Source organism: Pteropus vampyrus, unplaced genomic scaffold (genome assembly GCF_000151845.1).
Source record: "Pteropus vampyrus isolate Shadow unplaced genomic scaffold, Pvam_2.0 Scaffold37, whole genome shotgun sequence".
NCBI classification, from domain to species: Eukaryota; Metazoa; Chordata; class Mammalia; order Chiroptera; family Pteropodidae; genus Pteropus; species Pteropus vampyrus.
The window spans coordinates 8,058,283-8,073,618 of NW_011888818.1; the positions used below are offsets into that span (position 1 = coordinate 8,058,283).

Consider the following 15,336-nt stretch of genomic DNA (forward strand, 5'->3'; position numbering starts at 1 on the left):
TGAAAGGGTCCTGCAAGTGCAAGGCTCTGAAGCTTAAGCTGCTTAACTTCATAATAAACCTACATTAAGATACAGTAAAAGGATATGAAGCAGGAAGTGGATTGGTTAATGTCTTCATTATCATTAGTTAAATATTTGGTAACATCGTACATGGATTTTTCTGTTAAATATTAAAGCAACTATTTTACTTCCAATAATTACTGTCTACTATGCTAGTTTTTTCTTCAGGCCAGTTCTCTTTATGTTCACAAGATGGTTGATGTGGTTCAAGACAATATAGCATACAAGACAATAGTTAATGATTTCTTTGTATCTCTTTAAGAAAAGTAGAGCTTTCCCAGAAATCACTGGGAAGATTTCCACTCATGTCTCATTGGCCAAAATTGTAATGTAAGCCTAGCCCTAAATCATGCAATGGAGAGTGAATGAGATTTCCATGATTGGCTCTCTCAGTAAAATAGAATTGATTCCTACCTCATTATAGAGTTTAATTCTCTGAGCATGTGGCTGCCCAGTGAAAAGTAGACTCCTTCAAGGAATCCAAAAGAAGAAGCAGAAGAAAATGGATGCACAGTTGTTCACCAAGAGAATTAACCAAGGGAGGACTTGTTTAAATATTTGTTATTATTACTTTCCTGAAGTAAGCAGTGAATACTAATTGTTATTACTCCATAGTACTTTATAATATACTAGAACTTATGTAAAAGGTGCACAAAGAATATTAGTACATTCTCTTGGTATTATGTTCCTTGCATTCAAAACAACACACAGCCATATACAGATACATCTATAGCTACCCTATATATACATTATATACTGTAGTAGATCGTGGTAAGAATGTTGGGATGAGTGGACCTCATAACTTTAGTTAGAAATTTTGTTTCCTTAAAACATCTTTACTCATAAACCAAGGTACTTTTAAAGACGAGTTAAGATGGATAGTGATCATATACACATATCTAAAATGACCTTTAATATGGCATATATGTTGTATTATTTGTTTATTTGTGGTTTAGATAAGAGAAAGGAACTTAGTAGATTAAATATCCTCATAAAACTTTGTCTTCTCTATTAAATACTGATATCATGCCAATTAAGTGATGGTAGCATCATATGACAATTCTAAATCAGCTTAGAAAACAATTTAATCTAAATTTAAAATAATTACTATCTCCTATGTGAAATAAATTATGTCTCTTATGAATAAAATTACACTCCTCCCTTCTAAGAGTTGAAGCTCTAGTGATTAATGCAAATATGCAAATAAGTATACCACAAGGTAGAATATTATTGCTATCTTAAGAAAAATAGGAACAATGTAGTATAGCAATTAAAAGCTTGGAGGATTACATTAGACAGATGGGTTCATGGAATGCATTATGGCAGTGTTATTTAAACCTAATTTTGAAGAATATGATGGAAGGAAAGAATATAAAATTTCATAGAACTTCATGCAATCTTCTATGTACAACAAAAATTATGAGGGAAAACTATCCATGAACAGAAACATTTTAGCATCATCTGGAAATGGTCATATTGTTTATTAGTTACCTAAGACAGATGCATTCTGAATTATATATCCATATTTCAAAAATCCTGTTGGGATTGAACTATTCCAACATTTAATTGTGTAGAACAAATGGGGGAAAATGTCAGAATCACTTTTTAATGTTCTATAGTTAGATCACACTGAGATAATTATTTGAAACTAAGTAAACTTTCAAGCTTTAGAGGAAAAGAAAGTATTTAGTTCATGTTAACTACTTTTTAGTGTGAGATGATATTAACAGATTTTATGAAATTTTTAGTAGAATTGAATTTTTTCTATTATCATATTAGTTGGGATATTTTAAACTGTAAGTAGATAAGAATCCAGTGTCCATCGGTAAACTAATAAGGAAATTTTAAGGCAGCTCCTGACTTAGCTGATTTATTGGCTCTTTGATCTAATCAAGAGCTTAAGTATCTGTCTAATCTTCAAGCCCTCTTCATGGTCCAAAGATGATTATGGAACTTCCGGGCATCATTGTCATGAAAATATGGAGAGGCTCTATATTGCTTTACAAGACTGAAGAAATACTTTCTAAGAAGTCTCTGGAAAACTTCACCTTATGTAAATTGTCTCCAAATGCTTATGTTCAAACCAATATTTGGTAATGGCAATTGTCCTATCATGATTGGCTTATAGTTCTTATGATTCACTCCCCAGATATTAGGCATGCGCTCTCACGGCAGAGGTTAGGTATAAAGCAAAATCAGGATTCAGTTAGGAAGAAGACAGAAGGCATGGCTCTTGGGTAGGGAACTAACAGTTTTTGCAAATATAGTAATTTTTTAAAATCTACTTAAACGTTATTCCAAAGAGCAGAGAATGTCAAGTATAAATTTTGTACAATGTAATATTAAATGTAAATTTTTATTTTAAAAAATGAACATCATGCATGTAAAAGAGATTTAATCCTTCCTCCTGGGAGAAATAACTCTTCAAAGGAGTATACATAGCTACCATAGGCAGTTAGAGTGCTTGAGCAATACTTAATACTTTGCACCTCAGGTTCCTTATATATAAAATGGGAATGAAGAAATAGTGCCAACTTTTAGAGGGGTTGTAAAGATTAAGTGTGATTTTATAATGTGAAGAGCTTAGAAATCTGCCAAGTCCTTAAGAAATGTTATTTTTATTATTATGTAGCCATTGTGCCAGCCTTAAAGAAGTGAAAACGTCTCTCCCAAATGAGAATAATATAACCAACACAAAAGAAGTTGGCATTTCTGTCCTTAACTGTAGAGAAGGATCACTTTCAAATCATTTGATCTGTATTAAAAAATTTTGACAAGATGCCAGTTTAATATAGAAAGCATGGAAAATGAGCTTTAGTTTTATAGGTGTATTTTCAAAATAGTATTTAATACCTCATTAAAGTTTGATAGCTTCATCTATTGGAATGGTAAGCGATCTGAGTCAATCTATCTGCGGAAACCTGGGTATGAGACAAATAAACTGTTTACATATAAAGGAGAGAACATCTCAAGCAGAGATGCAAAGATAAGTTTGTAGACCATGTCACCTCCCGGTACGCACTGTCCCTGTTATGCACCAAGTATACCTAGCATGTTAATCGATCCCTTTCTTGATTTCTACAACTACTCAAGCCACTGACTCAAAACCTTTATGTACTTAATATATTAGTTGAATGCTGAATGAGTACAGCATGAGTGTCTTCAGCTGACATAAAGGTTCATCTTTTGTGGCACTGGAGCAGCTCTAGTAAGTTAAACTAGAACACTTACTGAGCAACATGCTGACGATTTACCTGGGTAACATTTATGTTGTCATCTTGCCTAGAAGCAAATGCAATAGCTGCTTCCTAACTGTCAGGGACTCTTCCCTCATGTTTTTGCTCAATTTAAATAAAGAGAGGTCATAGGGAGAGAGAAACCAGGCAGATTTCCAATTGCTACTTCAGTGCAGAGATAGACCTCAGGCAAACAAGCAGTTAATGAAGACAGTCCCACTCTCTGGCCCACTTTAAATAGCAACAGTTTTCAAATTCAAAAAATCTCTTTGTAAAATATTTCAAATTTAGAAAGTCTCTGTTAGTAAAAAAAAAACAAAAACAAAACTAGTAAACACAGATAAATTTCTGAAATTGCAAACAGCTTAGTCCTAGTCCTGCACTACTGCTTTTTATCATTTGATTTGATAGGATACTACATATACAAATTGGAAATAAAGCAAATAAAAATAAATTATAGCAGTTTATCGTTTCTTCTGTTAGTGTTTATGCTATGCATAAAAAATTTTGTGTAGCTCAAATTGATAGTCAATTGCAATTTATGGTTTTAGATTGATCAAATATATTTTATGAAATGTTTATTATATAACATACTCTCCAAATTTTCTCATGGCATGTAATATGTACTCATGCAATATATAAAAGAAATTAAAACAAGCACTATGAGTTTATGTCTACAGAACAGAACAATATACAAAACAATAGACCGTGTGTGTGTGTGTGTGTGTGTGTGTGTGTGTGTGTGTGTGTAGGTCATACATTTAAAAAAATATTAACAAAAAACCATCTGTTTATAACTATTCTTTGCAAAACTCAAAATTAGCAGTAGGAGAGATATAGTATTCAGAGACCCCATCATCATACCCAGGTTTGATGCTTTGCTAGGAAGATTCACAAGACTCAATGTCTTTTTCATGGCTATGATTTATTACAATGAAAAGATGCAAAACAATATCAGGGGAGGAAAAAGCACATGGGGCAAAGTACAAAGGAAACCAGTCACAAACTTCCAAGGGTCTTCTCCTAGTGGAATCACAAAGGATGGGCTTAATTCTTTTAGCAATTAGTTGTGTCAGAATGTGTGGAGTGTTTTCTAACCAGGAAGCTCATTAGAGACTCACTGCTTAAGGTTTCTGTTGTGTTGCTGGTCACCTAGACATTCTCTGTCTGGCATGTACCAAAATTCCAGACTCCCAGAAAGAAAGCAGATATTTAGCATAAACACATTGAAAAACATTTTAGGCGTGATGAGCCCACTCTTATCAGTTAGGGAATGGTGAGAACACTTCTGAAATCCAAGTTCCCAGATACCAGCCAAGAGCCAACCTTGAAAGCAGGCCTTTTTATAGATGGCAATCTTAGCCCTTGCTGTGCTGACACTTTTCTGCATAACAGTTAAAAATACAAGTTTTGTAATCAGATGACCCTGGGCTCATATCCACATTCTACCACTTATACTGATGTGATCTTGAATAAGTTATCTAAACACTTAGCACACCTCTGTTTTATCAACTGTTAATAGCTTTAATTAAGCAATTATATCATCGGATTGCCATGAAAATCACATGCAGTGATGCCTGTATAATTCTTAGCACACTGCCTGCAGAAAGTAATACCTCAATAAATGTTGAATAATAATAGTATATGTGACAGCTACTTTCATAGATCTTAGAATAGAATGTATGAATAAGATTCAAATGAATAAAAAGGAGAGTAAATGTTTTGTTTCTGTGTGTTACCAGCTACAAGTCTAACAGTTTTAAGAGTGGGCAAACTCTTAATTTGTAAGAGATTCATAGAAGCTTCCTTGGCAGAATACATAATCTTTTGCTAAGTGTTGTGGAGCCACACACAAAAGACAGAAGTAGCTTTTAGAAGACAAAGAAGTAACTGAAATATGGGTGACAGTATTGGGATCCTTACACTGCTCTGTGATAATGCTCTCCTTTACAACTCCATAGCTAGCATGAACATGATCGTTATACTTGACACTAAAAATTCTTAGATTGGAAAATAGGATCAAAATAAATTAGCGGGTAGATAGTCTGATTTAGATACATTCTGATACTTTCGGGAATTTTTCGGAAATGCAACATTATTCTTGCACATCATTTTCTTATAACTGCTCGACAAGCAAATAGAACAAAGAATTTTGATGAACAGTAACTGCTCAGCTTAGATATGGGCTCAGATATAACTCTCAGCAGGTAGAGAATTTTCTTTTTTGACATAACTAATGATTAAACATCATGATTACTTTGAAAACACATGCTGAGTAAAAAGTTCTGAAAAGATCGAATAAATAAATAAATAAATGAATGAATGAGCTCAGAATGATTAGGCCTATGACTCATCAAAAAGGGATACCTGTGAAGCTAGCTCATGTTTAATAAAAATCTCGTTTGATGAGGATTTATTTTTTTTGAAATTTTATGTCTTGTTAATACAGTAAATCAAACTGCTTATAGGATGGGGAGGGGCAATGGATGGTGTTGTGTTTTACACCTAATGTTAGATGCCTCTTCAAGATAATATTAAGCATTTAGAGATTCTTTATAAAATAAGTACATTTCATTTTATATCATAATTGTAATTTTGATCAACTATTACAAAGTAGAAATATTTTATATTTTATAATATAAGTATGTAATATTAAAGGATAAGAAGCTTTGATTATTTCTGAATAATCACTTATAAAAGTATGTCTTTTTTAAACTAGAGAAAAGATTATAGATGAATTGTGTAACTATATCCCTTATATCATTTAAAGTATATAACTTAAAATATTTTTTAAAATTAGAACTTTGACTGCATCTTGACTCATCCCAATGTAGATATTATCAAAGCCTCCTCAAAAAACAAACAAAAAACCAAATGCTAACACTTCTAGACATTTTTAGTAGCTACCCTAATTAATCACAATAATGGAAGAAAGCCTCAATATGATTATCCTAATCTATAGATATAATTACTTTCCATACACTACAGTTTTAGTTGTGATGCATAGCCTATCTTCCATTTTCAGTTTACACATTTTGGAAAGACACATTTATAAAATATAGTAATCAGTTAACTCATTTGTTAGTTATCCAGGCACCACATAGAAAATAGTATATGTGATATCTATGATACTGAGAGAAGAGACTGTTGTAATTAATCTAAATAATCAGTAAATATTTAGAACTTTAATTATCAAAAGAGCTTTTCTAGATGTAAACAGATTGTTTTAATCATTTTAATCATTTATGAATATTTCATATGAACATATGCATCGGAAAAGATACATTAAAAATATTAAAGCATTTCAAAAACTTCTTCCCACTCAGTATCTGGCTCTTCTAAATTAGTGGAGTCTAAAGTCTCAGTGTTCACGTTTCACACAGAAATTGTTCTCTTCACTGATGAGGATGTGTATTTTAATTGAGAGATCCACCGTTTTCTCTGGTAATTCCATCTAAACTACTGCATCCATTCTGTAAATTTGAGGTTGGTACTTTCTTGACCTTAACAGAATGTGTCAACAGACTATTTTCAGACAATGAGAATTTCATGTTGTTTTTTCAAATGAGCCTCAAATGGTTTGATTGAAATGGGAGATATTGCCATTGTCCACCCAAACCACAGAAATAACAACCAAATTCAGCATGCATAGGCAATGATAGCTACATTACTACCTATGACTGCCACCTGATGAAGAGATTGTTAAGAGACCATCAAGAGTGAGACATCTTTATTTCTAATATAAGAAAAAAAGAGAAACAACCGATGTCTTAGAATCAAAGAAATATAATACTAAAGAAAAATCATAAAAGAAAAAAATGTTTTGTAATAAAAAAATTTGAACTCTAGTTAAGGGCATGTACGTGTATTTGTGCACACACACATTATTCTAAAAAATAAAATTCTAACATACAAGTCATTTATATAATCCTTTAATTTTTGTTACATAAATTTACCTGCACTTGAGATATTTAGACTGTTTAGCTATGCCTTGTTGAAAAACTTTTCCATCAGAAGTTGAATGGCCATAATAAACTATCTGTTAAACACTTCTAATTTATTATTTTACATGAATATATATATACATATATATATATATACACACACACATATATATATACATACAAATATATGTATTTAAAAATAACCAGTCAAACTGATTGGAAAGTATCGAAAAGTCTTCATTATATTCTATGTGAACTACTATTTTTTTGATCATTAAATGTGCTTTCTCAGCTTTCAAAATTAGCAAATGTTTAAAATAAATAAATGACCCAGCAACTGAATATTTCTTCATCTCCTCTCTACCGCAGGTCCCATAAGCAGTATTTTGGTGAATAAATACGGTAGCCGTCCCGTGGTGATGGTAGGAGGTGTGTTATGCTGCTTGGGAATGGTCTCTGCCTCTTTCAGTACCAGCGTATTAGAGCTTTACCTCACTATCGGATTCATTGGAGGTAAGTTTTGTTTTCAGCTTATTATCTTCTTAACATTTAGGTTGTTTTCAAAACTCTGTAAGAAGCATGAACAACGGAATGTTTTTATTGTTTTCATTGCATTTCCTTTTTATGTCAGATGCAACCTTAAATTATTTTCATCTAGTACATTGAAATACTAGCTATGGAATGTTCAGTCAAACTCATTTCAAGAAATGGAAAAAAACAAGTTATCAGATATGTAATGTGCAATGATATAAATGTCAAAAACAAAACAACTTTGGTCTGTTTTTACTGTTTTACCCTTTATTCTTCGACCAGTATGATGGTTTTATGGACACTCTGTGACATAGAAATAGCTTCGTTTTAAAAAATTTATTTTTTATTACTTATTGCTCCTTAGAGTATCTGACATATATATCACTTTTAAAAGTTTAAAAATGGTGGCAAAAAGATATTTTCCAGATGCACTGATTAAACTTTAACAACAGAATTATCAGTGTCTGCGTTCTCACTATATGGGATACCAATACAAGTTGGTATCCCTTATTGTCCTTACCTAAAGCATTCTGTTTAAAAGCTCTGTAAGGCACAATTGCCATTAAACGCAAATACTTTAGAAAGACATACTGTCATTTGATTACAATTGTTTCTCATGCATCATGTCTCTGGACTCACATTGGCCTGAATATGTACATTTGGAAAACACTATTTTTATTATCCTCAATAATAAATTGAATCAAACAAATCTCTATTCAGTTTTAAGAAAAATTAGACTTCAAAATATAAAGAGTTTGAATCGTTTTCTTATGCCCACAGATAAAAAAGTAAATATGTTTCCCTTTTTATCAGTTTTAGATCAGTCTAACCTTATGTACTTATGTATCATTTGATGAAAAAAAATTAGATGTATTAAAGCCTGCAGTCATAGTAATGTGACAATCTTTCTCTTTACCTTTCCACGACTCTCTTTATTTTTGATATGGTTGAAACAACTTTTGTAAATGAGAGTCATATTATATCTAAGAATTGTCATAGTGGAGAGAATACCTTCTTTTGTGCAGAAATACTACATATTGAATTTAACCATAAAGTTAGCCTGGGCCTACAAGTAGATGTATTAGGAAAAAGATGATTTTGATATCACTGTACCACAAATATCAGCAGCATTATACATTATTCCAACTTCAGTTCCATTCCTTTGAGTATTGAAGGCTTTGGCACTTTTAGAGTCAACCATTAAAGACAGTTTTAAGGGATTTATCTTACGTCATTATTAGCCAATACTTTTTGTTATCTGAAATCAGATAGGTCTTGTTTTTAAACCTGACTCAGTACATATTAGCTGTGCGATCATGGGTAAATGAACCTCTTTATGTCTCAGTCTCTTTGTCTTTAAAATGGGGAAGATGATAGCTCCTTTGGGAGTCATTGGAATGATTAATGTAAAAAATTAATATATGGTACTTAACAGAGTGCCCAACATTTTGTTAATTTTAAATAAATGTTACAAATAATAATAATCACAGTGTCATTGTGTAACATCTTATAGTTCTAGAATTTAGTTGATTTTGGCAAACTCTTATTTTTGTTATTGAGGGAATTAAAGCTTAAGAAGTCTAAGTGTTTTGCCTAGTAGGTAAGTAGTTGAGACAGACTTAGATCTTTTGATTTCAAATCTCATATTTGTTTTGCCATGCCAGAATAGGAAATAGATGGTTGACATCTCCTAAGGAGAACTTAGATTAACATCTGAAGGAAAAATTCCAGGTGATAGAACCAGGTGGAAGGAGCGGGAGATAGAAGATAAGGAAACTTAAAACACAATTTCAAAACACAATTCAAAACACAATTCCTGAGTTTTAATTTTGGTTCTTCTACTTACCAGCTGCTAACCATAGGCTAGTCAGTTTTTCTTTATTTTTAAGTTGGATCTAATTATACTTATTCTGTATGTCTCATAGGTATAACTGAGGTAGAATCAGAGATCATACTGCCCTGTTGTTACTCTCCAAAGTATGTTCTTGGTTCTTTATAGTCAGCTGCTAGGGACCCTCCTAATCATAGAAAATACTCATATTAAATGTTTGCTTATAAGTATTTGTACTCAGAACTGAATGTCCTAGAATCTAAATACTTAACCACTTTACAATACTGTCTCGATTTACATAAATTGGTAAATGCAAAAGAATTCCTACTTCTATAGCACCTAAAATAATATAGAATAAGACCTAGGCTAAAGAGGAAAGAGAAGTAGTTTATATAATTCAATTTTATGTACTTTTTAAACAAACTTATTCATTACTATTGCTAAATAGTACCTTGGCAAGCTAAGAAGTAACTCATTTTTCAAAGGCTATACTTAGCACTGCCAAGGAGTTCCCTCAACAGTGTGAATTTTTGACTTCTATAAACATTAACCTTTAATCTCTCAAATAAGAATATGTTTCAAGCCAAGAAATTATTTACTTTTTATTTAACACATATGTGCATCTATATCATGAAATGTGGAATGTAAGGGATGTAGACTATGAAATTAATGGCATGAATTTATCACTTTTTTTATCATTTGCATGATTTTGAAGAAATATCTCTGGGGAGACCTAAGATTGTTTATAAGTGACAAAGTTTTTAGTCTATTCAACTCTGAAAAGAAAGTATTAACATTTTAAATGCAGAGTTTCCCAAAAGGAAAAGAAATCTAATATATATATGTATATATATATACATATATATATTAGAAATCTTATATATATATATACACACATATATATGTACATATATATGTAAATAGAAATTAATATATCTGTGGAATTAAGTGATTGAAATTAAGAAATAATAACTTTGTCCTAGCTTCAATCTATTCTCTGATTATTGAAACATCAGTAATTCTTGGTTTTATTTTTGTGTTTTAATGAAAGCAATATGAAACTGTCATGCATATCGAGTGTCCAGTTATGAGAACCTTGTGTTTAGGTGCTGTCCTATTGATATCTATAATTAACAAAAATCACTACCTGCTGTTGCGTTTCTGTTCTGCCTTACCCACTTAAATGTACATTTTGAAGAGTCATTTCTTTTGAGAGTGGCATAATGTGTTTATGTTTTTCTATTGTTTCTTTTTTTCTTTCAGGTTTAGGTCTTGCCTTCAACCTGCAACCTGCCTTAACAATCATTGGCAAATACTTCTGTAAAAAACGACCCATGGCGAATGGACTCGCCATGGCAGGAAGTCCTGTTTTTTTAAGTACTTTAGCTCCTTTCAATCAGTTTCTTTATAATACTTATGGCTGGAAAGGAAGCTTCTTGATTTTGGGAGCTATACTCTTGAATGCCTGTGTGGCTGGGTCTCTCATGAGACCCATTGGACCTAAACAAACTAAGTCCAAAAATAAGATCAGTGCAAGAGTTCTTCAACCAGGTGTGAAGAAAAGCCGTAAGAAGAAATCGACATGGGAAATAATTAATAAGTATTTAGATTTCTCCCTTTTCAAGCATAGGGGATTTTTGATATATTTATCTGGAAATGTCATTTTGTTTCTAGGGTTTTTTGCCCCCATTATTTTTCTGGCTCCATATGCTAAAGACAAAGGGATTGATGAGTATTCTGCAGCTCTCCTGCTGTCTATTATGGCTTTTGTTGATATGTTTGCTAGACCTGCTGGAGGTTTTATTGCAAACTCCTCACTTGTTCGACCCCGCATCCAGTACTTTTTCAGTTTTGCAATTATGTTCACTGGAGTGTGTCATCTCTTGTGCCCATTGGCAGAGGATTACACAAGCCTGGTGCTTTATGCTGTATTTTTTGGCCTTGGATTTGGCAGTGTTAGCAGTGTTCTCTTTGAAACTCTCATGGACCTTGTTGGTGCTCAAAGATTTTCCAGTGCTGTGGGTCTCGTCACAGTAGTAGAGTGTTGCCCAGTTCTTCTTGGCCCTCCTCTTGCTGGTAAGAATATTTCTTATCAGGGAAAGCAACAAGTATAAAATCAATAGCCATTAACTGAGACTTTGTAGTATATAATGTGGTTTGTAATAACGAATACTAATAGCCTGAAAGACTGCGGGTGTGTTAATTTGAGGTTTTATTATGTATTTTTAAACTTTATAATTAGTTGATTTTAGACCTTAATTTGTTTCAGAGCCTGAACCTATGAATTTAAGAATTTAAGTTTGACCATTAGTAGTATAATTTTCAGGTTTTTACCTTTATCAGTTGTTTGATGCTTTTTAAAGTATAAAAATAAAATGTTACTTTTTATTTTATCATTGGTGAATAAATTTCTCTTCTGTTTACATTAAAATGAATCAAAATTTTAAAATAATTATCTCAAAAGTTCAGGATCTATTTTCTTATTGGAATACATTGGTTATCTTAATATGGAACTCGTTACATGCCTAAGAAAGGAATACTTTTATAATATCACCGATAGGAATATCTATATACATATGGAATGTAAGAATAAAGGGAGATCATTTAAGGTCATTTTTTTGGTCACATACTTACATTCACTATTTATAAATTATGAAGACTACCTTTAAATTTTAAAATCTGAAATTTTTTCATTGATGCCTGCAAAAGTTTCTGTGCTAAATAACCCAGGAAGGAGACTAAGTAAAGACACATGTGTAAGTTCATTTTTGAAATTAAGACTGTTTAGTCTTTAATGTTATAAATATTAATCCTCTTTGTGGGCCAGTCTTTTCCAGTAATCACTGTATACTAAACAGGTATTCATTTAGACTCCTGGCCTGCCCCCTAGTGGTCACAGTAACTGCCAGGCTAAATGTAAATTTATAAATTACTTCCTATATGACAGTAAAGAATCATTTTTAAAGTGGAAAAATTCATGTTTGTTTTTCACTTGGTCAGAAATGAGTTCTGTAGTTGTCTATTTTCTATTCACCATGGTTGTCATGTTAACTAGCACAGATGTTTTGAATGGTATATCTCTCAATGTGGATATACCATGGCACCAAAACAATTTTCAAAAAGAGCAAAAGCCAGTAGATCTTATTTATCAGCCAACTGATTTCATTATCTAAGTACAATGGGCCTATCTTTCCATACAGAAGTAGTTTTACTGAATGGGTTTTAGAAGGCTGTTCATTCACATAAAAATTCTTGATATCAACAGAGAAATTTGTATTTCACCAGACATGGTGGGATGAAAAAAATATCGTCTCAGGTCATGGAATCAGAATTGGCTCTTTCTACTTGTGCTGAGAACTTGTATTAATAATATTTATATCAATTTTAGTATCCTTAAATGCTTATTGCATTAATATTGCCAAATTATTGTACCAGTGGTGGCAATGGCAGTAATTGATTTGCAGCTCCCTGATGAAGCTCTCAGACTTTAGCCATAATATATCTATTTTTTTGTTTTGTCTTATTTCTGCCTCCTGTTACCCCTGACACTCCATGACTTTTAGACAGGCTTCTTCCCTATAGCATCTGGTATCTGCTCGAGTGGTGTCTGGTACATTGTAGGTACTCACTAAATACTTTTGAATGAATGAGTATCATTGAAATTACTTCTTAAACAGTTGCTGCTGCTCCTACTACTCTTGTTAGTAGAACAGTGAAAGATAGGGACAACATGATTTTTATTTTAATCTTTTTCAGCCCAAACCGTCACTGCTACACTTACAAAGAACTGAAGTTCTGGAAATCATATATGGTTTCTCGATGATGATGAAAAACTCTCAAAACCTTTAGAAAGTATGTTGATATGGCAGCCCAAAGTGACACTAACTCTGATGGGGCAATAGAACAAATAGTTATTACTTAGAAGTATAACAATCATTGAATGAATAGGAATATTTGACTTAAGGTTAGAATGAAAAATTAAGTTATACAGTTTTTGTTATGCTTATATATGTCATACTTAAATAAGCCTATTTCACCATTTATCTAATGTTTAAAACAAGTAACTTTGTTCAAATAGATTTTACAAGTAGCTAAATTTAATACTGAGCCACTGACTAGATTTTAGTTATAATGATAAAGATTATGAATAAACAAATAAGTCTATATCAGAATCACCTGGAATACACATATGACAAACAATATATATTTGTATACACTAAATTTTGTTGATAATAATTATTGTTAACAGTTAAATGCCTGTATAAGCAAGACTGTAAACTGAAATATTTTATAAAGTCAGTAAACCTTCAGATTATATAACACCAGGCTAATTGTTTCAATGTTTTAATAATCAAATGGAATAAATATTTTCTTTCTGGTTAGTTTGGTCTTAATAATTTAGATTCAGGTAAAGTTAAAAAAAAATAAAATAAAAAACTATGATTGGCCCAAAAAGTGACATAACACTTAACCAAGAGGTTTGGTGAAGCTATTTTACAGTGCAATTAAGAATGTGAGATTCAGACAGACCTTAGTTAGAGTCTAGATTCTGCCACTCAGTATGCCTCTCTTCCTATGGTCAGATTGCCTCACAGTGCTCTTGTAGGATTAGATGAGATATTGCAAATAAAGTGTTTAGCCTAGTGCTGATCATAGAAAAAGCATTTAGTAAACATTATGCTCTGTCAAGAACTTTATAAAGCCTTTGGGTCTTTCCTAAAGAATGTAATGTTTCCTTCTTTATTGAAAAGATAAGAAGCATGGAAATGAAGCAGTCTCAATGTATATGTTGTAAACAGATAGATAAGTGTATCTATTTCTACATGTATGGATATAAAAAATATACCTCACACATGTATGTATTTATGACTATATACCCAAAAACATATATACATATTTTGTCTTGCTTGTACATTTTTATTGAGAGATGGTAATAATTTTCAAGGATTTTCCTGTACTGGTAATATAATGCTGCGTGTGCCCATTCATACGTGCCTTTATTTGCATATATAGACGTCATAATCTGGAATATTTTTTCTTTGTTAAAGTCTCATTTAATATTAACTTACATAAGAAATAAGTACATACTTTGTGGAAGAACTTATTTGAAAGTTTTATCATTTATGGCTTTTTTTATTGTGCTATCTTAAAAAATGCTTTTTTTGTCTCTTAGGTAAATTGGTGGATGAAACTGGAGAATATAAATACTTGTATATGGGGTGTGGAGCTATTGTGTTCCTATCAAGTTTGTGGTTGCTCATTGGCAATGCTATAAACTATAGATTGCTTGCAAAGGAAAAGAAGTTGGAAGAAGCAAGGAAGAGAATGCATAAGCTTGAGTCCAGAGAATCTGAATCTTTGAGCAGATCTAAACACTCTGTTGTTAGTGTCAAAAATAAGAGATCAAGGAGTAAGAGCTCAGAAAGAGAAACTAAGATATAACAAGAATCCCATCTCTGATTTCAGTGTTTATGACTTCCTTAGGAGCACTTCTTTTTTTTTCAGAATATTGGAGATATTTTTAGTTGAAATAAGATGTTACAATTAAGGATGGAGATGAGATTTTTCTCAATGGCAGATTTTAAATGTTTTCTTTTAAAAATTTTTTTGAGAAGTTAAATTTTGAGATTATGTATATAAAGAATCCATGCAATGGGTTTATTTCTATACAAGACTCTGGTTGTGGCAGTTAAAAATAATTTTAAAGTCCTCCAGTAACTTCCAGTCTTGGTTA

General features: G+C 31.9%; 1 protein-coding gene across 1 annotated transcript in view; it reads left to right on the plus strand.

Annotated features, from left to right (window-relative positions):
- The window catches only part of SLC16A7 (solute carrier family 16 member 7), a 30,798-nt gene extending 15,754 nt beyond the window's left edge, over nucleotides 1–15,044 (plus strand). Inside the window, exons 2-4 of the mRNA XM_011358177.1 lie at nucleotides 7,610–7,753; nucleotides 10,866–11,678; nucleotides 14,776–15,044. Of these exons, the coding sequence (XP_011356479.1) occupies nucleotides 7,610–7,753; nucleotides 10,866–11,678; nucleotides 14,776–15,044 (1,226 nt within the window). The remainder of the gene's footprint in view (nucleotides 1–7,609; nucleotides 7,754–10,865; nucleotides 11,679–14,775) is intronic.
- Nucleotides 15,045–15,336: the final 292 nt, after the last annotated feature.